The 27,168-nt window shown below is 39.8% G+C and overlaps 2 protein-coding genes across 2 annotated transcripts in view; both read right to left on the reverse strand.

Moving 5' to 3' along the window:
* Nucleotides 1-8,344: 8,344 nt before the first annotated feature.
* Nucleotides 8,345-10,598, reverse strand: LOC144072781 (uncharacterized). Its single transcript, XM_077598079.1, has 3 exons — nt 10,317-10,598; nt 9,290-9,919; nt 8,345-8,994 (listed from the first exon to the last, which is right to left on the reverse strand). Exons 2-3 carry the CDS (start codon nt 9,914-9,916, stop codon nt 8,551-8,553), a joined length of 1,071 nt encoding a protein of 356 aa, XP_077454205.1. The 5' UTR covers nt 9,917-9,919; nt 10,317-10,598; the 3' UTR covers nt 8,345-8,550.
* A 293-nt stretch (nt 10,599-10,891) lies between these two features.
* znf804b (zinc finger protein 804B) overlaps nt 10,892-27,168 on the reverse strand; it is a 42,076-nt gene continuing 25,799 nt past the window's right edge. Inside the window, exons 2-4 of the mRNA XM_077598080.1 lie at nt 22,281-22,418; nt 15,664-15,794; nt 10,892-14,952 (exon numbers count right to left, since the gene is read on the reverse strand). Of these exons, the coding sequence (XP_077454206.1) occupies nt 11,433-14,952; nt 15,664-15,794; nt 22,281-22,418 (3,789 nt within the window). The 3' untranslated portion in view covers nt 10,892-11,432. The remainder of the gene's footprint in view (nt 14,953-15,663; nt 15,795-22,280; nt 22,419-27,168) is intronic.

Consider the following 27,168-nt stretch of genomic DNA (forward strand, 5'->3'; position numbering starts at 1 on the left):
TTCCTGAGTGTGAAGTGCTTTTTGGCATGCTTTTCCACTTCAACAAATTTGAAAAGTTTCATTATTCACAGTGCCATACAAGATTGGGTTTAGTATTTGAAGTGTAATGTTATTAGAGAAAGCACAACAACAAAGACTTGTAAGCCATTTTGTGACACAGTATGTTCCGGGGCGGCCCGGTGGGACGAGTGGTTAGCGCGTCGGCCTCACAGCTCTGAGGTCCTAGGTTCAAATCCAGGTCACATCCACATGTGTGGAGTTTACATGTATCCCCGGGCCTGCGTGGGTTTCCTCTGGGTAATCCGGTTTCCTCCCACATTCCAAAAACATGCATGGTAGGCTGATTGGACACTCTACATTGCCCCTAGGTATGGGTGAGTATGAATGGTTGTCTCCTTGTACCCTGCGATCGGCTGGCCACTGATTCAGCAAGCTCCAGCACCCTCCGTGACCCTAATGAGGAGCAGTTCAGAAAATGAGATGAGACAGTATGTACCTTTGTCATTTATAGACATTTTTTAATATTCACAGAAAATGATAATGTCGATTGAAATGCCCATTTTGAGAACAGAAATCCCCAAATCATAAACAATTTTTACCCAAGTACCGACATATATCTTCATATATCGACATTTCAGGGAAGCACAGTTTGTCAAAAGAGAATGACAGGCAGCAGCAGTTTAACTTGATAAATGACAGAAATCATTGCATGGAAAAATGCACTACTCACAAAATGTTTTGGGTGATATTTAAGGATGAACAAAAAATCCACATTTAATTTTCATTTAGTTCACTTTTTCATATTTTGTGCACCTTGCTGTTCCCTAACAAAGAGCATAATAGCAAATTTCACAGGTGGCTTTTAGCCGTGAACATTTTCAAGGATATCTACTAATATACTTTCAACGAGTCTTCTTGATTCTATCCCTGCTAAAGAAATCTGGTGGCAATGTATACTCTTTCAAATCTTGTTTGAGGCTTTAAAATGGCATAAAGCTTTTCATAAATTAGGGAATTCATTTATTTTCTACAATATTCTGTAATATTTGTTCCCCATTCACTGGCAGCCCAGGTAACAGAGTTTGTGTTGTGATAGTTAAAAGAAGGAAATTGATATAGAAAACATCTATTCCAATCCATTTTAACTGACAGGAGCTGGAAGCGATGGAATGAGCACCTCTGGAATGAGCGTCTATTGCCGTCAATGGCTGCCAACTAGTTAGGCTATGTGAGGTCACAAAAGATATTAAAAAGAAATGAATACTCATTTTCCGAACCGCTTATTCTCACAAGGGTCATGGGGTGCCTACCAGTATGTTTTGGGGATTTGGGAGGAAATTGGGAGTACCTAGAGAAAACCCACACAAGCCCAAGGAGAGCATGCAAATGCCACAGTGATGACCCACCTGGGATCGAACTCTCGGTCCTCAGAACTGTGAGACCGACATGCCAACTTCTCCCCAGCGGGCCGCCCAAAAATGAATAAGATTTTATATATATATATATATATATATATATATATATATATATATATATATATATATATATATATATATATATATATATGTACATATATATATATATATATATATATATATATATATATATATATATATATATATATATATATGTACATATATATATATATATATACATACATACATACATACATACACACACACATATACACACACATATATACATATATACATATATATATATATATATTCCCAGAGCAAAATATTAAACATACTTTTGTCAATTTAAAACAATTGAGTTTAATATATTTTTAAAGTTTTTTCATAGATTTTATTCCTGAATTTTTTTCATTTTTGTTACAGATTTTTGAATCTGCATTTTTGCATTTAATGTCTTTTTTTTTTTAACGTTTCTTACTCTTAAAATTGATGTATTCCCCAAAATGGATCCCTCAAATAAATAATACATTTTATTTAAAATGGCTGATTAGGTTTATTGCTCATCACAACAACACATGATATGCAACTATAACACTACAATTGGACGTCAAATAGAGACCACAAAATTTTGTCCCCTGGTCTGTAAATTCCAGATTGTTTCTCATATGAATGTAATGAAAACTTTTCAGAAAAAAAATTCATGCATGAAAAGGTTAAGATGTAACCCTTGTGGGGCATGTAAAAAAAGGAAGGATGAGTAAATTTACAAGAGATTTTAGGATAAAAACCTGCAAGTGTTAGCTTCAGAGTTTTGCAATATGCATATCACAAGCAAAAACACAGATACTCATCCCTGTGAAGCCTCTTTGAAGATTTCATAACCGGTAAAAGGGAACGTTATCTGAGATTCTGGTCCTGATTGCGTTCGGGCCTGCAAGCTGAGTAACCTGTTTGGGAATATGAATGTTCAACTGTGCCGCTCCAGTTGTTCATGTTTGTGTCTAAGGAGATGTCAAATAAAGCTCGGGAGGAAATACGCAGATCTGAGTCTCAGATGTGTGATACAAGCTACATCTTATCAGCACCTAATGCCTGAATACCTGTGATGTGATGTGTTGTAGTGTGCCACGGTGTTTGGCAACAATATTGTAATTTCTGCAATGATAATGTTTCTAGCTATAGTGGAGTCTTTAAGGACTGACTACCTGCAGCGAGGCTGTCATCCAGCATTTGCCTACATAATTACACTGAGCTCTGGTGTTTCTTGCCTTTTTTCATGTGTGCGCAAGCGTCTGTGTTGCCCTCATCTACAGGGTTGTGTGATTAATGACTCCAGGGGTGACTGAACATGGTTGGTCAGCCCTTTCTAGTTATTCTGAGCTGACCTATTGTGAGTGGGCCATGGTGTACGCACAAAGCCTCGGGTAATCTGAAAATCCTTGGCCATTCTCTTACCTGTACTTCGGCATCAGCACCACTGGAGTTTTTTTTTTTAACTCCCGGAGAGGGAGAGAATGCACTTTCCACACAAGGACGAACATTCATTCAAAAGGAAAGGACACCCAACATACAATACAGCTCATTTCCATCCCCCGGTTTTGCTAGAAGTGGTTTCTTGAGACCGAGGAGAAAGTAATAAAAATTGTAATGTTGATATAAACATACAAAAAAATGAATACATATACAGTTGAAGGCAGCCCGGTGGAGAGAGTGGTTAGCGCGATTAGCGTGTCGGCCTCACAGCCCTGGGATCCTGGGTTCAAGTCCAGTTCGGTCGACCTGTGTGGAGTTTGCATGTGCGTGGGTTTCCCCTGGGTACTCCAGTTTCCTCCCACATTCCAAAAACATGCATGGTAGGCGGATTGGACACTCTAAATTGCCCCTAGGTATGGATGTGAGTGTGCATGGTTGTCTGTCTTCTAAAGCCCTGCGATTGGCTGGCCACCGATTGAGGTTGTCCCCCGACTTTGGCCCGGAGACTAAATTCTTGACCCCTGCCATATTTTGACAACAGGATGTCAAAGATGCCTGCTAACTGTTCAATTTTCGAATAAATACATAATGTCTCCTTCAAGGGGAGCAGAACTGCTGTTCTTGTTTGAACTCTTCAATTTGAAGCTTCAACTCAATGCAAAGGGCATCTGCCTTTCAAAGATGTAGCCAGCTTCTTTTCAGTGACAGTATTTTGAAATGTTGGACAAAAGACACTAAGCAGAGAAGGGACCATTCTGTGAGATGACCACTGACGGGCAGGAAGTGCACGTCATTCATCTGTGAGATTTCGGCCGTGACCGTGCATTCAAAGTGCTTTAATGATAAAATTGAAGGCATGGGTTTGTGACCCAAGGGTTTTCCTGACAACCGCTGTGAGAAGCCATTAATCATGTGACCTTTCTTGTGTGCTGGGAGACCATTTCCTGTACCGATGGATTAGCCGGCTGAATGGATGAAGTGCGTTTGACCTCAGAAAAGATTTGCAGTCCTTGGAGCTGATGTATTGACTTGATGGGTTCCTACCCTCACAGTACTAGAGCTTAAGGTGATCATTAAATTTCATTTGGATTTGTCTCAAAGTGGTCCTATTGGGAAAATATCTTGTTCTTTTTCCCCAACCAATATGGCACTGATTTGTTACCAATGAAACTTTTGTGGAATGGAAGCAGACTTTGTATATTTCAGGACCTCATCACATCTCTAAATTGACGCTAAGGAAAGTCATTATTTTTTTCTCTATTGTCTGAAGATGGAATGTTTTTTAATGGATTTCTGCTTTGACACTGCGTGCTGTTTTTGTTTGCCTGCATGTGAGTTAATCCACATTGTAATCTTCGGTGGGAACAGCTGTCTCTCAGAGATAACATGACCAGGGAATTTGTCATGATTTTTTTTTTTCAACAACAAGCAATGCTTCTTACTATTATTACACCTCGATACAACTCCAAACAGGACATGTACTGTGGGTGTGCACACGTGTGTGCAAATGAGAGTAAGTAGTGTGCTGACAGTGTCATGTCCTTGGGTGACTGCTAGGTTTAAGTGTATCACCCAGCCCACAGCATCCACTAATCCTTAAATCCATAGTAAAATACGTACACAATTTGCTGTCTGCAAAATAATACACTTAAACATAACCAACAGAGTAAGAATCAAGACATCAGATATTGTTAACTTCACAGTGGCAAGCTTTGTTGTTGTTATTTTGTGTGCGTATGCTGTTAGTATATGTTGTGCTGTATTCTGAATTATGGCTTGTTGTATAAAAGTTTTAATTATCCCAGAGCCACTCATCTTGTGTGTGTTGTGTTGCAGCAAAAGCAGCAAGACCAGTGTTTAATTTTTCTGTTACATATTTGCGATGACTGATTGGTTCTTATTACAACACCAAAGTCACTGGGATACACTATTGTTTTGTATTTTGGAAGTAACTTTCATCTCAGCCGCCTCGTGGTGTAGTGGTTCACTCGCCTGACTTGGGGGCAGGGGCGGGCTCAATTCCTGCTGGTGGCGGTATGATTGGGGTTGTGGCTTGTCGTTTGTCTCTCTGTGTACCCTATGACTGACTGGCGACCAGTCTAGGGTGTAGTCTGCCTTTTGCCCAAAGACAGCTGGGTTAGGCCCCACAACCCTGGGCGGTATGAAAGATGAATGCAGTAAATGAACTGTCATCTCACAGGCAGAGCTGTATTAAAAAAGTGCATTATTGTATGCTTTGTCCTCCTTTGTAATGTAATGTAAATGTGTAGTGTCTCACCCATGCACAGATAAGTAATGTACTACCAAAGCACAATATTCCTTGAAATTCCGGAGCCCATTAGCACCATTCTCAGAATGTTGTCATCATAATGTCTATCTATTTTGTAGAATTTGAGCGCACAAAGCGTAATTGTGCCTTTTCTTCTGCACAATACAGCCGGAGGACCTGAATACAGCACCACTGACCTGCTTGAATCAAACAGTCGGCTTTGAGGAACACAAACAAAAATAGCCATAGAAAGACTAAGGTTTTTTTTCCCAACGTCGTAATTTGGGTTGATGAGGTGCCTCAGTTGCCACGAGGCTTCTTTTTGTCCCCTTTTTGTATCCAAAATACAATCACATGGCTGTTGCCAATACTGCAAACTCTCATAATATTTGAGTGAGTGCCAGCTTTAGTTTTTATACCTCATTAATTCACAGGAGAGATTGAGAGAGAAAACCATTCACGCAATATCATAAATCAACTCTTGTGCACACACACAGACGTGTAAAGTCACACACATCAATACGCAAGCAGGCAGATCTCTAGGTTTTGAAAATGATTTAATCAGTCAATGACAGAAACCGCTGTGATTAATTACCCCATATCACCAGTGTGTTGCTCTCTTGTGTGTTCTTTTTGCCGCCCTCCCTTTTTTTTATCAAGTGTAGCTCCTTCACCGTGGATGACACTTACTTTATTAGCAAGCTTGACTCAAATTTTGCTTTTATCGTGTTTACCTCTTTTAGGCACTTCTCTCTAGAGAATAAAATGGAGGTCAACACTGCGTTACGTAGGTTGGCTGTTGAATCATTTCGCTGTGATTGCTCTTGGAAGATGTTGGAGAAAAAATATATAAATCTGGCAATTAAAGTCGTGGATAAGGACTAAGCAGAGTGTGTCAGTGAAAGGCCGATGGAGATGAGGAGGTTTGATGCTGTAACAGCTGCTAATTATTGCTGCTCTATATTTCACACAGTCCGTTTGATCCCCTCTCAGAGAAAAAGAAAGAGATCCATTTTTCCTCCCGAAATTTGCACATCCAAACACAAACCCATTACACAGGGTCACAATGAGAAGAAAGTGCCTAAATTACCAAAGGCAGACTTTGATAGGAACATTGATTTTGGAAATTTTTGTATAAGATTCTCTATTGTCTACTGTGCCTACCCAAGCACAGAGCATGAAATTAAACAACCAAGTATAAAGCCTTTCTTATCTATTGTGTGGAATTGTATCTGGAAGAAAGGTGTTCTGAATTATCTGCATTGGAACATCACATTTTGGCCACATCACATGCCTATAATAACCAGCCCCCAAAGTTCAACCCCTCACTTTGCACTCTAGTTTTATGGCAAGCGCCATTCTTTTGCAGTATAATGCAAATACCCATGCTCACATCTCTCAAAATTGTGGGAATCTCCGAGTCACTATATTCTCCAATAATACCACAAAGATATATTGTAATCCTGTTTTTGTTTTGTTTATGATAATCAAAATTATATTATTAAAAACCACACTTAACATTTCCACGGGACAGGAAACCACCTGGTGACATGTACATAGTATGTAAAATTGTCTACACTTCAATTTTCAAATGCCAGGTTTCTGTGATTGTGACACACACACACACACACACACACACACACACACACACACACACACAGTAGATTGTGCGACAACAGCCTCCTAATGTTCCTTTTTGTGGATCTTAATGGATTTCCATCAGAGAGATTCGACCTAACATCCTTCATCGCATCCTGGATTAAATCAGGTCATCGACTGTAAGCATCATCTGTTTCTGGACCAACAGCAAAGGAAGCTTTGTAAAACCAGGCCTGAATAATCTATTTTAAGGTAAATGGAAATCTGCATATTTATAAACCGTAGTAAGAATTGTCAGGACTGTTTTAGGGGTCATTGCATTTAATGCTTTATTTTAAGAGGTGTCTTTAACAATTAGACTCCTCATTTGTGTTTGTTGTTGTTTATTGTTTAGTGGTTTCGTTTCTAAAAAATGAGTATTATTTTTTTAGTGGAGGCAGAATCTGCCCACTTTGAAGGCAATCAATCCAATCAATGCTCCGCCCCCATATCGATTTGCCAGATCAAAATACATCTTAATACAGTAGTTAAATGAAACACAGTTTATATCTCAAGACATCCGAGATATACATCAACATTGTGGCTTTGTCAAACGCTTCTACTTTCACTCCATATCAGTCATTATCATCACAGAAAAAAAACATGTACTAAGCCTATTTTTTTTCCAAAGATGTGTTTTAATTTTGCACAGATCTGAATAGTGCTGCAACAACATTCATAAATACTGGGAAGATGATTCAAACCCAAACACCAAAACCATACACAGTGTCTGAAATAGACCATGACATATGGATGAACTTTAATCCTGTTTGCTGACACAAACACAAAACCATTAAAATATTTACAAAGTACAAAAATGGCAGACAAACAGATCTACAGGTGTCACTAGAGAAATTCAGTTGCACATATACAGTACAGCTATAGCGCGATGTGTTTCGTAAAATATTTTTTTTGTCTTATAGTTTGAAATTGATATCACATTCATTACTTTGATGTTTAAATATAGTTTAAAGCACTTTCAACCTTTTCATATGCATGTATATGTATAAGCATATATATATATATATATATATATATATGGGTCATTTTCACATAATTCAGCAAATAACGGTAAAGACACTTTCAGAAAATGAATAATTTACAAAATGCAATTCAAGCATTCTGATTATCTCTAATTAGCAACACTAGCACTGCCTGGAAATATCTTAGCTGGAACTTTAATGAAAACATAATTAATTAAAATTTAAAAAATATGGATTGGTCTTTCCCGTTATTCCAAAAACGGTAAAGACCAAGCATAACGGAAAAGACAGTATGGTGAAACTTCAGTCTATGTCAGGGAAAAACTAAGACCTTTATGTGTTTTGTTGTGGGTATCAGTAGTGTGGAAAAGGCCATTAAGAACTAGTGGCAATTATATAAAGTACTCTTAGTTGCAATTTCAGTAAAATGATGGTAACAGTGTACCCCAGCCCTTATATTGGGATATCTGCCGGGGAAACTTTGAAGTCAAATTCAATAAAAAAAATTTGTTTTTTTTTTTCTTTTTTCTTAAAGCCCTGCAAAAATAAAATATACACATTGATTAATATCTGTAAACTTTATTGTAATACAACTCGAACACATATATACGGTCTTACGGAAGAAATTGTAAATACAGATTTACTGTCAACAACATGAAATTGTCTTAAAGCCTAAACATCTTAAGCTAATACTGACAAATGATAAAGAAGTTGCCAATATAATCAAAGTTAGCAATGATCAAATGATAGGATACTTGAGTGCACAATCTTAACAGTTGTAGTTCCCTAGGTCTACATCAAAAACATGCTGCTTTCCAGTGCGTGAGGTTCCTCCTGTTGTTGTAGGAGGTGGCAATCTCATAACAATATTGTCTATGTGTATGTCATCCAAGTCATCCATTTCAGGATACACAAACAAAGGTTTTTTCATAACACTGGACTTGCGACGCATAAATTGCACCAGAGCTTCATCATCTTCATCAAAGTTTTGAATGATCTTTCCCACAAAATGTTGAACGGACTTTTTCCCGCAATACTTCACAAGAACAAAATCACCTAACTTCAGATTTGTGGTACTGACTTCATCTTCGATAGGAAAGATTTCAGTAGATTCTTCCAGGCTGTCATAATCAGAGAGTGCTGCCTTATTAGCGAAGGGCCTGATCTGGACAGGTGACAAATGTTCTCTGTCACAAGATACTGATGCTCCATGCTGAAAGAAAGCACAAATCATTATATATTATTATATTCACGTCAAATTGGTACAGTATTGACAAGAGACAAGGTGATTGAATTAAGCTGTTACATATATAAATAGGGAGTGAGATTAAATTAAAGTAAATGGCTGCTTGATGAATAATAGCACTGACATCTTTTCTTCGTCATGTAAGACTGTTGTTCCAAACAACTCTTTTATAACATTCAATTTTGTACTTTTGTAGAATGGGACCAACAACTGCAGCGTGTATAGCCTTTCTTTCATTTTGTCGCTTTTTGCTGGCTAGTACCTTTGCTTTGAGATCATCTTTGATAGCATAGCAGAATGTTAGCTCCTTCCTTATCCTGTTGTTATTCCCGCTGGAAAGGAGGGAATATGCCTTCGATGCTGGAGAATCGCTGATCACGTTAACACTCAACTGCTGAGCATTCTGCATTCTGCTGATCTTTCTTTTCAATTTCCGTATTTCAGTTTGATATTGCTTGATCTGAGCATTATTCTTGGTAATTGTTCTGTATGCTTTGCGGTCCCGGGCTTGCGTCTTTCTCCTGCCAGCTTTCTTTTGTGTTGATGGTTGCGATGGTCCTGGTTGTGGTTCACCAAATTCATCAGCATCTGGGCTAGGTGGGGGAGTGCTTGGCAGATCCTCTTCCAGTTGTTGGAATTTCTTGCTCCTTTGCTTTCGTTGGTTGAGCTTCCATTTTCTTCTCAGTTGCCTTTGCTCCCTCTCTGAAAGCTTGTGAATATTTGGAATCTTTCCTTGTGCCTTTCTTTTCTGATATCGTTCCCTTTCTTTCTCTAAATATTTGTGATAGGCTCCAGGGTCATTTTTAATCTTCTCCCTGCATTTGCGCATCGCTGCAGCATTAGATTTTTTCGCAGGTGGCTTACCGCCTTTTTTCTTAAATGGATTCATGTTCTGGAAATTTTACAAATCAAAGCAGGAATTAGTATACACATAAACATAGCATAACATGTTAGCGTCATCTCTACATATCTGTTGTATATTTAAAAATATGTATTTCATCTCTACATATCTATTGTATACACCTTTTCTACTTAGTCTTTCCCGTTATATGATACGTCTTTCCCGTTATAACGGTAAAGACAAAATTTATTAACGGTAAAGACACAACATTCCACCTCAGCCTTTGACATTGGTAGATGGTATTTCTTGGCACTCAGTAAATGATAGTGTTCTGCATGCATACACCATGCCCAGTTCATTAAAAAGCAAAGTAATTATGTTCACCAAGTTTTTAGGACATCGGTAAAGACATGGAATTGTTACGACATTTCACAGGTATGGTCCTTACCTTGGTTTTAGTTTCATTCTCATGGCTTCTGCTTAGCTGGCGTTGACAATATGGCTGACAACATCCTGGTACTTCTCCCACACCAGCCACCTGGTGTATTTACTGTGAATTTTTTGGTGTATTTCTCATGTGATAACGGTAAAGACACACTAACTGATATGAAAGGTACATCAGTAAAACTGTTTGCAGTTGCAATTCTTTTGCATTTTTCTCAAAGACAACTTGAGTGAAAATACTATTGAAACAAATCTAAACAACACATTCTAAATAGAGACAAACAAATAAATCATAACTCGACTTTTCATTCCTATAAACTGTGACACTAGATTCTGGACATCTAACGGAGTGGACAAATTCAACATAAACTGGCTCTCAATGTATTTGTGTCTCAAATAGATTTCTCTTAAAATTGGTGCCAAATGTAGTATAATATGTGGCAAACAAAGCAGTAGTAATTAATTTTTATAACTTTGTAACACATAAAGGGAAAGTCCAGGGCCATATCTTTACCGTTATTTGCTGAATTATGTGAAAATGACCCATATATATATATATATATGCATGTTTTCTTTTTTTACCTGATATCATGACTAAATGCTACTAAATTCTTGAACAACTTTGACTAGTGCTTTTTTGTGACAGATTGTCTGAATAGATTTCAGTCCAACAAATTTTTGATTGTTAAAAGTCATATACTTTTACCCCATGCGTGAAATGGAGCCAAGACAAAGGAAGCTATGCTATTCTCTTGTGCCTCTCTCAGTGCATGAAGGCTACACTTCAAAAGGTAGATTGCCACATACAAAGAGGATGAATGACCAAGCACAGCTTGTCTTTGAATAGCAGGTGTACCTTTCCCTTTATAATAAGCTCGAATGATGGAGAAAACCAAATGATCAAAGTCAGTTGTTGCTCTGTCGGGAGCTACATGGCAGGGGATTAATGGAGAAACACATTCTCTATTGAAAAACGGTCAATAGTGGGGCTCACTGCCTGTACGTGGAGAGAAGCTTGAATTGATTCTATACAAGGACCAGTACAAAACCCCATTTCCAATAGCATGCTCTCTATTGCCATGGAAAATTAATAAACATGGCAGCAGCGCCTCTGCAAGTGTCACAAGGCCTTCTGTTGGAACCTCACTGGCCATGCTCTGTCCATGAAAGGCCGCAGATTGTTGGGAGCCTGCAGGCCTAGGGGGGAAAGAGGCGTGAGAGGGTTTACGTGGAAGCTGGACACTGGGGGAGGTGGGAGAGGAGGATGCAGGAAAGGGATGTTGTGGTGAGCCAGAAGGATGGAGGGAAAGAGGGCGGTCAGAGGGTGAAGGTAATGAGGAAGGCCAGGGTGGGGGTGGCTGACTGAATGGCCGAGCTGAGCTGATGGGACTTCGGGAGCAGGAAGTGAGGCAGAGGAGTGAGATGGGGAGAAGGCCGAGTGCCGTAAAATGAAATGATGGAGGCTAGACAAAGGGGGTGTTAGTGCAAGGGGCGGGAGGTTTGGGACACCTAATGCCACAGGCTGAGAAAAGTCCTCGTGGGGGTTCATCTTTAATAGTCTTTCTTGGAGGTTGTGACTTCCTTGCATTGTGTGAGGATTCTGCAGATGTTCAAGTGATGGGGACGGTGTGTAGTTCTCCTCTGAAGTCCCACAACAGTCTGTTTGTGTGGTGGGTGTGAAGTGTGTCTCCACGTTCAAATCTTTATTCTCTTCGTTCTGTTCCAGAAGTTTTTGCATGTGCTCTCTTGCCTGTTCCTGTAAAAGCCGATACTTGTCCATCTCCTCTGCACTAAAGCTGATTGGTTGTGCAGCTTCTCCACCTGTCTCCTTGTCATCAGTCCTAATCTCTCTTGGACACAGATTATTCATACTGCTTTGGTTTGACTGTGTCAAGCCCAAAATATGTCTACTTGCCAATTCCTGACACACCTCTCCATCGCCATCCTTGTCCGGAATCTTCTCCAACTTCTCTTTTTTCCTTCTTGCCTTTTTCTGGATTGCTGGAAGCTTCCCTATGAGGGGGAGCAGCAATGTCCGGGCTGATTTTTGTGGTACCCTATCAGTTTTGCATTGTTCTCTTGTGTTTTTGGTTAAAGAGGCAGAAGTTCTATTTTCACAGTCCAACTGTGGCTTGGTGCCTTCTGATTGAGACCTGTTGCTGTCACTATGATGTGCCTTGAGCTCTGGGGAAGATTCTCCAGCAGTAAAAGTAAGGTTGGGTGAATGAGATGTGAAGTTACTTGTTTTTTTTGTAGCGGATGAGGGCGTCTTGCATATCGTATCAGAGCAAGTGCTGCTCTTGCTCCACTCCCAACTGAGCTCAGAAACGCTACTACTCCTACTGGACCGGCTACAAGAGAGTGGGCTATAACTTCTGCTGGACTCGAATGTATGAAACTTCCTTGGCGAGCTGTGCGTGCGCTTATTCGTCCACCAATCAGGGCTAGGCATATTCTTGGAGTTGCATTGTCCTGCCCCTGAAGAACAAAGTGCATAGCTGGGGCTCCATCTGCTGTCAATAGCATTTTTGGGGCCTAAGGTGGACCTAGGTGTCCTTCTTTCTTCCCAGCTGTCACCACTTCCCAATGTCCACTTGTCCCAATCCTCGTCTTCATCGCTTGTTCTTCTGCATGTCATCTCCCTGCCCTTGGGACTTGGGCTAGATCTACTCCAACAGTCCCATCCTGAAGGTTTGTTTCTCCATCTCCATCCTGAATTGTGCCTAACATTCTCCCCAACCCACTCCCATTGTTCTGACAGCAAACTTCTGTCTCTGGAATCTATGTGCCTCTCTCTTGCCCTCCCTTTGTCTGTCTCATCATAGTGCCTCAAACTACCTCTGTTACTGTGAATGAATCTCCGGTCCCGGTAGAGGAATTTTCTTTTTCTCGCCGGGCTGGCACCACAGCTGTTGTCAGGGTAACTGCAGTCAATGAAACTCTTGGGGTTGCTATGGTGACCCGATTCCCAAAACAGCTTTGTGTTATATCCTGGTGAGAAAGAGTTTAAGGAGCAGTGAGTTCTCTGGGGGAATATCTCCTCTTCTGTGTCAGGAATGTGTCTTGCAAAGTGGGAGAAAGTGCGACTGCGTTCCCCTGCCTCCCCGCCTTGCGGGAACAGGGGTGCCAAGCCGTGGCTCCTACGAGTACTCCTCTTCTTGACCGAGACGTAAACTGGCTGGGGATCATCTCCATCTCTCCTCATCCCTCCTCTTCCCCATTTTTTTCTTTCCTCCCCCCATGTCCCTCCAGTTTCTGCTCCCCTGGGACTCACATTCGAGACTGCAGAGACAACACTCCTCACTTTACACCTTACTGATTTGAGCCTTGAGGGCTTTCTCTTTTCACCCCTCTTCCCCTTTCCAAGCCTAAGCTTCTTTGTGCTGTGTCTAGACTTTCTGCACGAGATGCCTCCTCGTGGATGAGGATCACTAACATGTTTGGGCACGGTCTCACTCTCGCTCTCACACCTGGGCGGGTCGATGCATATCCTGCTTGCGCCAAGTTTGGTGACAGCTTTTGATTTACAGGGTAAGGCTGAGATGGCCCTCTCGCTAAGCCCCCCTGCGCCTTCTAATCTGTCCCCCAGTGGAGTTAGAGGGGTTTTGTCAGAGCTGTCACTATGAGTGGGGTCAAATGGAAAGAAGGGCAATCTCACACAATGCTCCACACTTGGCATACGTGACACCCCTTCTGATCTTCCATCCAATGATGGAAGGTTTTTGTTCTGAACAAACAGGTGTGCCTCTGCCTTGAGATTTTCCTCATCTTTTCCCAGCTCGTGTGGGAGGCTTGCTTCTCTTTGTAAACAGTAATCAGTGTCAGGTGTAAGAATAGCTAGGTCACATGCATTTGATTCATCCATGAGATCACATCGCTTTTCCTGTGCATGTTCCTCTGTTGTTTGAAATCGCCTTGAGCAATTTGGGTTGCAACTATAAGAGAGGCATGGCTCACACTTGGTGAACTTCAGCAAACTGACAGGCCATCGCACACAGGTGGAGCCATCTTTACTCAAAACAGAAATTTGTTCTCCAACACTTGTTCCTGATGTCTGTTCCAATCCATTAACCGCTTGTGATGGCGAACATGTTAAATCAGTGTTCTGATTATCGCTCGCATTATCCCGAATTTTAGCGTCCTCTGGACGATCGCTTTTAACGACACCATCAATTTCCATTTCTGTGTCTTCCAAAATACCCTTAATCCGTTCTCTCATTTTCTCTCGCCTCTCTCGCTCCTCCTCCTCCTGGTCAGAGAAAACACAGGCCGATGGCTCCAGTCGTGGCCCCCTGCGCGAGAAACAGAAGGACACCCCACGCCTACCTCCAGCTTGCCCCCGCCCCTCTAGAGGCAGCTGAGACCTCACATGAGGCTGCTGATTCACTGCGGCAAGACCTTTATCGGACCCTGGACGAGTGATTAGCGGGGACTCGGCTGGAGTGGCCAGTGGTGTTTGGGAGGGAGGCCAGCATGGATTTTCTCGCTGTTGGCTTGATGATGATCTTCCGGGTTGTTTAGCTGTGTGTCTGTGTGTGTGTTTGAAGGGTTCAAATTCGTCTTTGTGCTCTTTGCTTCTTTCTTGCTGTGAGCTAACCAGCCTGACAGCACTCCGTAGCTCATAAGTCCTTTCTTGACCCCTGCAATGATAGTTAATATACAACATATTCAATTTGTTTACATTCAATTTCTTTGAGAGGATATCAGTCACTTATTTTCACTTTTAAAGTAGGTGTCTGACAATCATGGAATTAGAATGAGAAATTCATGATTGGGAGGAAAATTGCTAATTGGTAAAATATAATCAAAATTGTCTTTTTGTAGCTAGATGATTTGATAATTCCCAATGTATGCGATTAAAGATAAGAACTTATTAAAATTATTACAGAATAATGCAACTACTGATATTGAGCAACAGCAGTATGCACTTCTCCAATAGATGTATTACTTTGTAACCATATTTTATTGTAAATTGAGAGCGATGGTTTCACGTACCTGTCTGATTTACTAAAAATAAAATGCAAGGCACATATTACCTTGTGATATCTTGAATTTAACTCTGAAAATATTTATTAGAGTAAAACAACTTGTTGTAGATCAGATTTTATTTGCATAATCATTTTTTCTTTTTGAGGTGAACCTGAAAACCCCTTTGTAAGAAAGCCAGTACTATATCTTCATGTGATATTTAGTTTACATGCGGCTCATCGAGGTAACTGAGTGCTCTCAGATGTTTGGGTGCATCCATCAAATCTAAGAAACATTGAATGGATGTGACGCACTCTAACCTCTGTGGAGTCTTGATCTTATATTACACATACACACGGCCACAAACATCTAAACACACTCACCGCTGGTGCTCCTGCTGCAGGTGTGCTCGCTGGTGCAAGCGCCTGAGAGCTTTCTCCTGTTTGCGCTGGTCCTTCCATGACTTAGAGGCCACGTTGCGAGCAAACTCCCTCTGCTTGAGTTCCTTCAGCCTCTGCAGCAAATAAAGATTAGCAGGAAGCAAGCAAGTTATTCATTTGATCTTTAAACTGCACTTACTATTTGGAGATGTTACTCTTCATAGCATGTGCCCCATTAACTCCATTCAGGCTAGACAAAAGCATCTTTCGATCAATGTTTGGCGTTAGAGAAAACAAAACTAGTGAATACTCAATTACAGACTCATAGCTCTCAGATTTTTCGCAGTCCTTTGTTCATTTTTACTGTGTCATCTTATAATTAGTCTAGTGTTTGTAGTATTTGGAACTTTTAAAGAACAAATGATATTTTTAACCCTGATTTTAACCCCCCAAAAACCCAAATCTTTGACTGAAAAACAACTAAATGGATTAACCACAACAAATGGACACCCACAGCCACTGTTTATGACGAGACATTCTTTTGATACTATGAGGCTTGTCAGTAAAAAATAAAGGAAGCAATGGGGAGGTGAGGACTGCCATGTCCCATTACACAGGGCACTGTTGATGGTTGGCCAGTAGAAGATATTTAGCTACCTTTCCCGACTAGTGGCTCTGACACAGCCCCCTGCCTCCTATCTTTTAAGAATAGACCTGAGTACTTAGAACAAAAATGTTTTTTTTGTTCCAAACCAAGTAGACATTTTCAGTTCATTTAAAACTCCATCTATTTGTACATATTTCTACAAATAAGTGAAATAAGTTGGTCATTTAGGTGCATCTCACCATTGTGTTGTCATCAGAGTATTTAGAAAGTGTTCTCTATATTTGTTTTCCAATTAATGTGAGAAATTATTAACATGACTAGTCTTCGCACAAATTAATATTTATATATAATGAAAAATGACATTTCAGCAAACTTATTTCAGGTGTGTTTAAACCTTGTACTCCTTCACAATAATCAGCTCCAAAGAACTGTCTCGCAGTTTCAAATAGATTTGTGTTTATATGCAACAAATGTGTGAAATGTATGCATTAAAATAAACATTGTGATTGAATCTATTTAAAGCAACCATGTTGTTTTCGAGACGCACCCCTTCAATGTGTGTCAGTGCTGTGAAAGATAACAATTAGCTTTGTTTTGTGTACATGTATTTATGTTTGTCAGTGTAGTTTTGTCAATTCTCTCAGGGATTCTTGCCGCTCTTTTGCGATGTCTTTTTCTGACACACTGTAATCCTCCCTTTATCCACAGTTGGCAGGTGTGTTCATGTGCATGTTAGTGTGCCCGTCTTTGTCTGTTTGTCTGCAGCAAAAGGCTAAGGAGGGACTCGGGAATTTGGGAATAGCTGCGGCATTGTGCATCAACATCAATCCCATCTCTCTCTAGGCTCTTTGTCACACGCTTCCCAGTGCACTGAAATCCACTCGTAGCTTTAACCTTTACAGTTTGTTGTTTACACATCACATTGTATTTACACTGCATCTTACAGTACCCTCCAATATGATTATGATTCTTTTTTTTTTATATTGTGCTACTCATTCCCACCTATCAGGCAGAATTTATCACACGCACTTGCATGAACACATCAGATTAAGCCCTCAAACATCAGGTCTATTTTAAGTATAAACCCCCCCCGCTTTCACACCTAGATCTAATGCAAGAGATGACAGATGTCAGGTTAATCTCTGCTGAGCCTTACACAAGCGCTTGTCTTTTTATATTATCATTTGATGCTAAACGCCACACTATCAGCTCACTGAAGACACTAATGCCAAGGCACCACATCTTGTGTTGCTGAGATATTAGATTAGATTAGACTAGATAACTTTATTTATCCCATATTCAGGAAATTTCACTGTCACAGTAGCAAGAGGGTGAGAATACAGACACAGGAAAAGACATTTTAGACATAAATAAATAGGTGATAAATAAGTTAATAAATATACACACACTTGAACCAATGCAAGACAATGGACACTTTGTGCCACCCCATTCTCAACAAAATACCTCAAAATAGATTTTCAAGATTCCCTACTAGAAAACTAGATGAACAAAAGTCAAATTGCTGTTGTCCTTATGTAAGGAATTCATGCTTAGTACTTTAATATATCACAGTTTCATCTTGGACCTTAACAAGTTTAAGTCATTGAATTCACATTATTAAGTTGTTATTTTTTAAATCACAGAAACTAAAACATTAATGTTATCAGTGTATCATTCAATAATGGAACTATGCATTATTGCTCCAGGAAGAATGTATATTTTTTTGCCTCTTGCCAACTGAGGTATGCTTAAGAATTTACAAAATGGAAGACAAAACTAAAAGAAAGACAGATGCCATATTTGGGTACTTTGTACAACGTCATTGAACAGGGCAATATACTGTGTTCTAACAAGAATGATGCATAAAAAAATAAATGGCCTTAAACCACACTTGTAACTCACCAATTATGCCCACTAAATAGGGAATGAATGCCTAAATCAGGGGTGTCCAAACTTTTTGCAAAGAGGGCCAGATTTGGTAAGGTGAAAATGTGTGGGGGCCGACTATTTAGCCTGACATTCTTTGAATGTAGTAGTAGTAACTAACCATGGAAATTTGACCGTTATGGTTTTTTTACGGTGGAACAAACAGAAACAAATAAATCCGTTCCTCTTGTTTGGCCCTTCAGACTCTGGAGGTCCAGAAGCTCTTCACTCACGTTCATGTCATTGTCCACTCCTCTTAAAAAGATCAGTAACTGAGCGGTGTCGGACGCATCCGTGCTTTCATCGCACGCTAACGAGAAAAAGTCAAACTCAGTTCCTTTTGCCTCTAACTGTCTCTTAATATCTAATGAAACGTCTTCAATTCTCCGTACCACAGTATTACGAGCCAGGCAAATATTGGCAAACTCTTGCTTCTTCGCGGGACAAATTTTCTCAACCATTTTCATTACACAGTCTTTAATAAATTCACCCTCAGTGAAAGGTTTGCAGTGCTTTGCAATCAGCGTTGCCACTTCGTAGCTTGCCTTTGTGGCATTTTCATTTGACTCACGGACTCTTGTGAAAAAGCTTTGCTGTGCCGTTAAAACAGCTTCCAGTTGCTTCACTTTTTCACCGCGTTTGTTCCCAGTTAGCTTGTCGTAGCTAGCATGTTTCGTCTGGTAGTGCCTCTTGATGTTGAATTCCTTGAAAACAGCCAGTCTCTTGGCAAATTAGGCAGACACAGTTGTTTCGTATTTCAGTGAAAAAATACTCAAATTTCCACTTGTCCTGGAAGCGGCGGCCCTCGCGGTCAACTTTCCTTTTTTTGTTTACAGACGCCATGTTAGAAATGGGCTGGGCTGAAACGATCACGCAAGGTCAAGGGTCACGGCGGCCAGAGTGCGGCCACAGGGCTACTGCCATCTTCTGGTGAAATGAAAAATATGAAAAATAGCTTTTTGTACACATGTATTTTATACTGTGGTCAACAGTGCTGGCGGGCCGCATATTATTGATTTCATGATAAAAAATAAAAATAAAAAAAAATAAAAAAATAAAAATAAAAAAAAAAAAAAAATCATGATAGAGGCCGCGGGCCGGTAAAAATTTGTCCACGGGCCGCAATTGGCCCGGGGGCCGGACTTTGGACATGTCTGGCCTAAATGATAGTATTTGAAATCCCTGGGTGAGAGTGTGCATGACTCATACTGCAAAAATAGAATATAAATGCCTCTCACAAAAGTGGAAAAACCCCAGGGCTTAGTATTTTTGTTGATTGGTTCATAAAAAATGATGGAACATGTTCATATTAGACAAACAGAAGTAGGAACTAGTTGATTTTGAATCTGCAGAATTATCTTGATCCGGAACTCCATTCAAATTTGTGTGCTAAGCTACAAAAATGTCACAGCATTGGCCCGTCTACGAAAAAATAAAACTTGGTGGGGGGCAATTCATTTTTCTCAAACTGTCAATCAAATATTTCTATGACATCGCTGATTGAATCATACTGGTGTCCGTTGTGTGGGCAAGTTAACCTGCTGTGCTACTATCCTGGTGTATGCTTGTTTGATTTGACTTCCCCTATCAAGCTTTGAATTTCTTTTAAGGCAGTTCTCTGAGTAATGCTAAGCAGATTAAACCAAGGGAGCAAACATAACGACCCGTAGAGGATGGAAATGAAAAAGGAAGAAGATAGGCAAAGGATGGGTTCAGAGTAGGCCTGCTTGTAGCTGTCCATGGTGCTGAAAGCCAGAAGGAATATCCAAAATGTGCTATTCTGTTTAAGTGACAACATCAGGTTCTTGCTTTTTTTTGTTGAAAAAAAAAACCTCTCACGGGAGGCCCGACAGCTGAGTGGTTAACGTGTCGGCCTCACAGCGGGGGACCTGGGTTCAAATCCACGTCGGTCCACCTGTGTGGAGTTTGCATGTTCTGAATGAGAGACAACACTCTCACTATATTTAGTGTTGGCCACAACATTTCAGGTGCACTATTTCCTCTTTAAAATGGGCACTTTTGCCTTTAAAGCGAATGTAGCGCACCCTGTGCTTTGCCAATGTGTCCGTCTTGACCGCGTTGCTGTCAAATCAATCCTCACCAAGTGATATTCCTTCAGATGTGCACAGCTTCAGGCTGTTTAGTGCTTCACATCTTTTTGAAGGATATGTCCATGTGGATGGCTTAATTGCTCTTTATTTAAATGAGCGCATTTCTGTCGTAATGAGCAATTTAAGCCATCAGTGGTAAACGCTGATAAGGGCTCTTCGCAGACATGTTTAACCCTGAATCGATGGTAAGGGTGAGGAGACAGCGCAAATGCAATCAGCTTCCATTCTCCCGAGCCAATACTCCTGCAGGGAAGCTGTCTTCAGATGGAATTTCATCTGTTGTCTGCTTGCTCGGCAGTGAGCACGCATGCCACCGTGCGTGCCTGTGTGTGTGTTCTTCCACTGCCACTGGCTACTGTCAGCTCAGTGCCTCATACAGCTTGTTTCTTTTGCCTGCCGCTGGCTAAAACAAAGCATTAACATTGGCCTGCAGTTGCCCCAATTCATTTTCAAAGAACAATGACAGTGCTGGAACAGTCTTATTTAATGTTCATTTCATGGCCCAGTGTGGGCGTTTGGAAGCGGGAGGCAGGCTGGCTTGGTGAAGCGATTGCCCGTGCGGGGCTACGGTGTCTGTGTGTTGATTGTACGACTTGGCATGGGAACAAAAAGCTGATGGAGGGTGTGCTAACAGTAGAACTTTCAGCTTGTTAGTCCAAAGTAGAGCTTGTGTAGCAAAAATGGGAATGAAGGCTCAGTAAAGGAGAAAACCTGCTGCTGGGCCTTTCCTAACGCTCCATTGGCCTCATCTTGTCCAAACAGGAATAATGCAGGCCTACTTGAGTCATGACTAAGAGTCGTTGTTTTTTTTCCGAGTGTGTCTGGCTGTCGCTGTGTGTGTGCGTGCATGTGTGAGTGTGTGCAGGTTTGTCTGCGGGTAGATATGCACTTGTGCATAGTTACAAGTGGAAAATAAAATGATGAATAATTTAGTTATGTTTTTGTTATGTTATGGCTGTCTGGACAGACAACACTTAAAGTCTACATCTCATCTCATTTTGTGATCTCATCTCATTTTCTGAACCGCATTATCCTCATTCGGGTCGTGGGGGGTGCTGGAGCCAATCCTAGCTGGACCCGGATTCAGTTGTTGCGCTTCAGATGGGACATCGTTTAGGCCTAATTAGGAGTATGAGTGCATGATGGTGTCTGGAGAGTTTGAGTGCAAGTCTGGTTGACTACACATTGTTTATTCTGTTATCTCTCAATAGTAATAAAACCATTGAATTGCATCACCAAGTGTGAACATCGTTGACCATGGTAGTACAGTATTCATAATTAATTGATAATGACTTAGAGGGTAATTGTTTATGGAATAATCTATGCAGTTTAAAGGAAATTTTCCATACACATGGCTATATTTTTCTTACTCACACTATGATAAACCACACTTCCCCTTTTCTTATTAACAAGTATTGCTATAGTTGCCTTTGAGGAAAGCATGAATGCCCCCAGAAGACCTTTGTGTGTGGACACGTTCTGTACTAGAAGCAATTAGACTTGCAAATTTGTATTACACACTGAAGTTCAACTTTAATCCCAAGCAATAAAAGTTTTCCGAGCATTGACACAATTTCGACCCTCTACCACTTCTTCACCAGTGCAAAATGTCATCACTCAAATGCACATCAATATACATCACTGCGCACCCTTCATCAATGAAATTGTCGCGCTTCCACATCAGAACTCATAAGATGCCCTCTCAAGGCCACGTGGTTCTCTGCGAGTCTATTATCCCTTCTGTTCATATCAAATATTTATTGCCTTCATTACTTTTCATTGCTCTCATTTTCTTATTAGTGTCTGCTGATTGAAATTTGAATGGGATGTGTGCTTTTAAGAGTGTATTGTGTCTTTCTTAAAGTTGTCATGTAAAGCAGTTTTGACTCTAACAGTTCCACAACAGAGGGATCATAAGAAATTCCCGTCTATATTTGCAAGTTTTGAGCCACAAACTGCAGCATCCCGTCATGTACCTGCTTGTGTGCGTGGTCGTAGGAGTTGATGTGGTTGTCAAACTCCTGGTGGCGTAGGTACTTCTTGTCACATAACTCGCAGTAAAAAAGAGACTTCAGATCCTCCCCAGAGCATCCCAATGCTCGCTCCGCACACTCCTAAGGAACACACACAAAATGTCAGAAAGAACAAGGGAGAACAAAGACGATAGGCGAGAAGAAATGGAGACAATAAAGCGACTATAACATAAAGGCTTCGAGCAGAACGTTAGCCATTTACAGCAAATCTGCATCCAGCAGACATTGCTGGTAATAGCCCCGACATGTGCTCTGCAAAAAGCCATAAAACGCCGTTCCACTAAAGTACTTTGCTGTTACTAGGCTTGAGGTTGGGCAAATGCATTTGGATACAAGTACAAGCAAACTTGAAGCCATTAAAACCAAGGTATACTATCAGCAATGTTCCCTCTAATTTTTTGTTTGTCTGGGCAGAATGACAAACTCCCTGAGCACACTGAGTACCGGTGTGAGCAACATCATCATTGCTCGCTATGGGCACACACCAGTATCACACCTGCCATAAGCAGGTGCATGTCTACTATACATAAATGATTTAGTAATAATAAAATGTAATGATTAATATCTATGAATGGGCGGCCTGGCGGATGAGTGGTTCGCGCGTCGGTCTCACAGCTAAAAATAAATAAATAATAATAAATATAAAAAAAAAAAAAAGGGATTTTATTTTGTGCGCTCCATATGATTTGCTGTGCGCAGAGAAGATGAGAGTAGTGCGCAATTGCGCACGCGCGCAGCTTAGAGGGAACATTGACTATCAGTCCACCATTATCTGATAGCGTCACTTTCATTGCGCTTTTGTGACAAGTTTGACTTCTAAATGTTATGAAAAATCCAAATTGAGCATCTGAACAAGCTATCATAAATAATACCATACAATAAATGGCTGCTCTTTCTATTAACCTTTTATCATTTTCTTTATTCTGATGTATCAAAAGGCCATGACAAAAATGAAGCTGATTTTTTTTCCTTTTGATAATTCAAATTAAGGTGATTATTTCATTGAACCTTGTCTAATTGAGCACCACAAATGAAATGCAAGATATATGAAAGTACATCTTGTATGTGATTGCAATCCGTCTCGGATTTCTGTGCTTTGTGAATGTTCACATTACAAAAGTTTCAATCTAAAAAAATACGATTTTGGCACTCTATGTGAAGAAGGCCAAAGGCACAACTGGAAGAAGCAGACACAGGTGAAACTAACTGGGTAATAGTAAAAAATGCAAACAAGAAAACACCAGGGCCAGGGAAACAATTATACAAACCTAGATCCTAAAGGATACTCTTTTATCCAATCAAACACACGTACCCCAGATTGACTGCCCTTCCACGTGACATCCGTATTAACTATTTTCCCATGCTCCTGTGATTAAATCGACCTGTTTTGTGTCACAAAATGGCTTGACTTGCAAGCTGTTTCTTTTTTTTCCCTCATTATCAGAGGTCTAAGAAATTCTTGATTTCCCTACGTGAATACTGTGAGCAACTGTCTTTTGCACAAAGGTTATTCTTGCTCTGTGTTTTTTGTCCCATTAAAATTTTTCAAACTTTACACGTCCAAATGTCAAGAACATTGCGTAACTGTTGTGTTTTCCTACAACACAGCACTGATTTTTTGGGAGGCCATGTGAGTCTGACGGTGTTGAGATTCACTTTCCTGACTTGAATTGAGTTCCGACTTAGTGAATGGATATGAATAATTCTCTGTATATGTCCCATGTGATCGACTGGCAACTAATCCACAATGTATTACTGTAGTCTTCATTTTGCCGGTAGTAAATTGGGATAGAATATAGAATTTAATAACATGACCATAAGAATTCCCACAGCCGGAGATTATCACCATATTATTATAATATAAAAATGTGAAAACCTATTATATCGCTTTTTTCCTTGTCACTGTCATTACTTTATTTCTTCCTGAAAGAGAAAGTACAACTTTCCTTTAATCAAAGTCAAATCTGCAGAGAAAATAACAACAGAAAAAAACAACAAAGCAGTATAGATAATCCATAATGTAGAATTTGGACTTTTTTATGAGAATATGCATGCGTGTCCCGGTTGATGTTTTTAGGTGAAGAAAAGAATCCACAACAGATGTGTAGGCAGAACAAGTACAGACGGTCCTCAAATGGCACGCGGACCCCACGGGACCCATCACTAGTCTACATTTTCACATCTGCCACTGAATTTTTCCTCCCTTCGTCTGAAAAGATGCAGGATTGTGCAGAGTATAGAATACGTGTGTTTGTGTGTCCGAATGGTATTCGTGTGTGTGTATTCATTCCATGCTCTGCTTCAGAATGTAATTTCCCCAAGGCTAGGGTCTGCCAATAAACACTATTGAATTCTGTTCTACACTGACATGATGGGAATTTAATTTGAGCTTGTCACTTCTTTCTATACTTCTTTTTTCATCTTTATCCTCTTGCAATACTCGTTACACCCCTTTTATGGCCCCCATTTGCCCTTTTCTCCTTATATCTAACAACTTCTCTATGAAGCAAAGCCGGGTCATACAGTGAAAGTCTATATAACACCACATTACTATATTATGACCATTGAGACTAATGATCCCTGATGTGCATATGAAGGTGATTTTAATTTTAAAAAAAGACAAAATTAACTTTCTTTTGTCTCGTTCAACCTGCATGTACACTCGTTGGAAAATTTATTGAGACACAGAAGCAAATCTTCTTTTTTGACTAGCGATGGACTTCTGCGTCTTATTAATTTTTATTCTGTATCCGCCCAAAAAGTTTTTAATGGGTAAGCGTTCACCAGTCAAATTTATTCAAATATCTTTATTCCTGACTAAATCAATCTTTTGCCTTAAGTGTTAGTGTTAGTTCTATTTCATGTGAATGGCAAAATCTGCCATAGCGCCTGACAGCGGTCCTGTATTGTTGGATGAGGTATGTTAGAAAAGTTCCGGTAAAAGATTTGCTTCATTCCCAAAATATAATCATACTTGAGTTTGTGTCTTCACTGTGCGTGTCGATCAACTTGTATGCATTCCAAAACATCTTGCGGCATTTGCTTTGTTGACACCATAAAAACAGACGACCAATAGATCTCTGCTTCACAATGACAATGCGCCAACTCACAAAGCCTTGAGCAACACTGTTTATGAAGCATGGTAAAATATTTGACATTCAACAAGTCTCACATAAAAATACCACACAAAAAGTGTCCTGAAATAAACAGTTTAATTATCTAGCTGTGGAAGAAGTAGAAGTTCGCTGTTCTGCCTGCCACTGCATAGATTGTCATAGTGAATTGCATATTTTGAAGTTAAAAAAAACTGTAATAATTTTTCAACCAACTCTTTCATAACAGACTAATGAGCTGTGGAAAATGTTGAGGAATTACTGGGTTAACGAACCCTTTGTAAGGCTATATTGATTAACCCTTTTTAGAGCACTAATTTATCTTTGGCTGACATTTATGTTACTAATGTCTAATCCATTTTGACTAAGAGAAGGTGGCATCAAACGATCGCTGCAAGGCCTCCCAGTCAAAAGGATTTAAGTTGACTTTGAGTTTGATTTATTTACTAAAGAGACAATACATATTACTGAACATATATACATAAATATGTAAGATTGTAGCAAAGGGAAATTTCCATCTTTAGTCCTTTGGGCAGATTGACATTAAAAACACAAGATAAAATCAATAAGGCAACAGCAGGTAGAAAAAAAAGTCTATTGCCGTCAAAAGCATTTAAGAATCAGCGTTTATTTCCAATTCTCCCAGTTAAAATAAATTGGACATTTATGATTGTCCAGAGAGTGAGAATGAGAAAGAGACAGATGCTAGGTTATTAAATTCTTCCTGTAGCAAACAGCGATCAGTAAAATGCCAGGTAATGAGTTAACATAACTTAACAACTATGAAGTTGGTTTACAGTGATTCCAGAAGTAATTTTGTAACTTGGATTTTTCGTAAGTAGAGACACATTTTACATGTAAAATCTTTAATTCGTTCGAACCCAAACCCCAATAGTACCCCCAAGACCCTTAAAAAAATCGAATATATACCAATTTTGTATTAAATATGTGGGAAACACAAAAATTAGAAAAATTAAGAAAATATTTGTTAAACCTTGTGCCCTTTATAGTGAAGCTTTAAATCTGTTGTAGCTTTAAAGTGTATTTGTATAACGACAATAAAGGCATTCAATTTAATTTAACATACTTTTAAAATCATGTTTTGGACCATGAAGACTAAACTTATATACCAAATATTAATATCGTGGCCTACAATGCCCAAAATGTATTGCTCACATATGTGGCTGCTGTGTTCTTTACTTATTTTCTAATTACTATGAATTGACATTTGCCCGATGTAAGATAAAAGTAAAATAATTTAGATTCATGGAATTACCACACATTTAATTATCATTATAATGATTTATGTTTCATTATATCCTTTTTGTGATGGTTGAGAAAATCCAAATGGATCTACTACCTCACAGTTGGGCAGAAGATGTCCAATTTCTCACAAATTAGCAAATATTTCTACCAAAATGGCTATTTGCCCCACAATATCTACATGCTCTACCTTAGTTATTCTGTAGAACATTGGCAGTCCGAGTGGCTGAGCAGGCAGACAGGATTCTCCACAGAAAGGTAAGTACTTTACATTGATCCTGCACACTAGTGTGTATGCGTGTGATTGTGTTCGTGTGTTTGTGTGTGTGTGTGTGTGTGTGTCTGTGTGTGTGCTTTATCGATCTTTCTTGCAGACCTTAAGCCATGACCGGGAAATGATCCAATCACCCAGAACAGCCTTTCTCCAAGTGCTGCCTTTGTGATGAGATTGAAAG

This window comes from Stigmatopora argus, chromosome 4, assembly GCF_051989625.1.
Source record: "Stigmatopora argus isolate UIUO_Sarg chromosome 4, RoL_Sarg_1.0, whole genome shotgun sequence".
In the NCBI taxonomy this organism is placed as follows: domain Eukaryota; kingdom Metazoa; phylum Chordata; class Actinopteri; order Syngnathiformes; family Syngnathidae; genus Stigmatopora; species Stigmatopora argus.

Excerpts from the sequence above, each read along its gene's own strand:
- LOC144072781 (XM_077598079.1), bottom strand. The coding sequence starts at position 9,916 with ATGAATCCATTTAAGAAAAAAGGCGGTAAGCCACCTGCGAAAAAATCT. Across the intron at positions 8,995-9,289 it reads AAGATGATCTCAAAGCAAAG|CATGGAGCATCAGTATCTTG; the intron begins GTACTAGCCAGC and ends GCTTTCTTTCAG.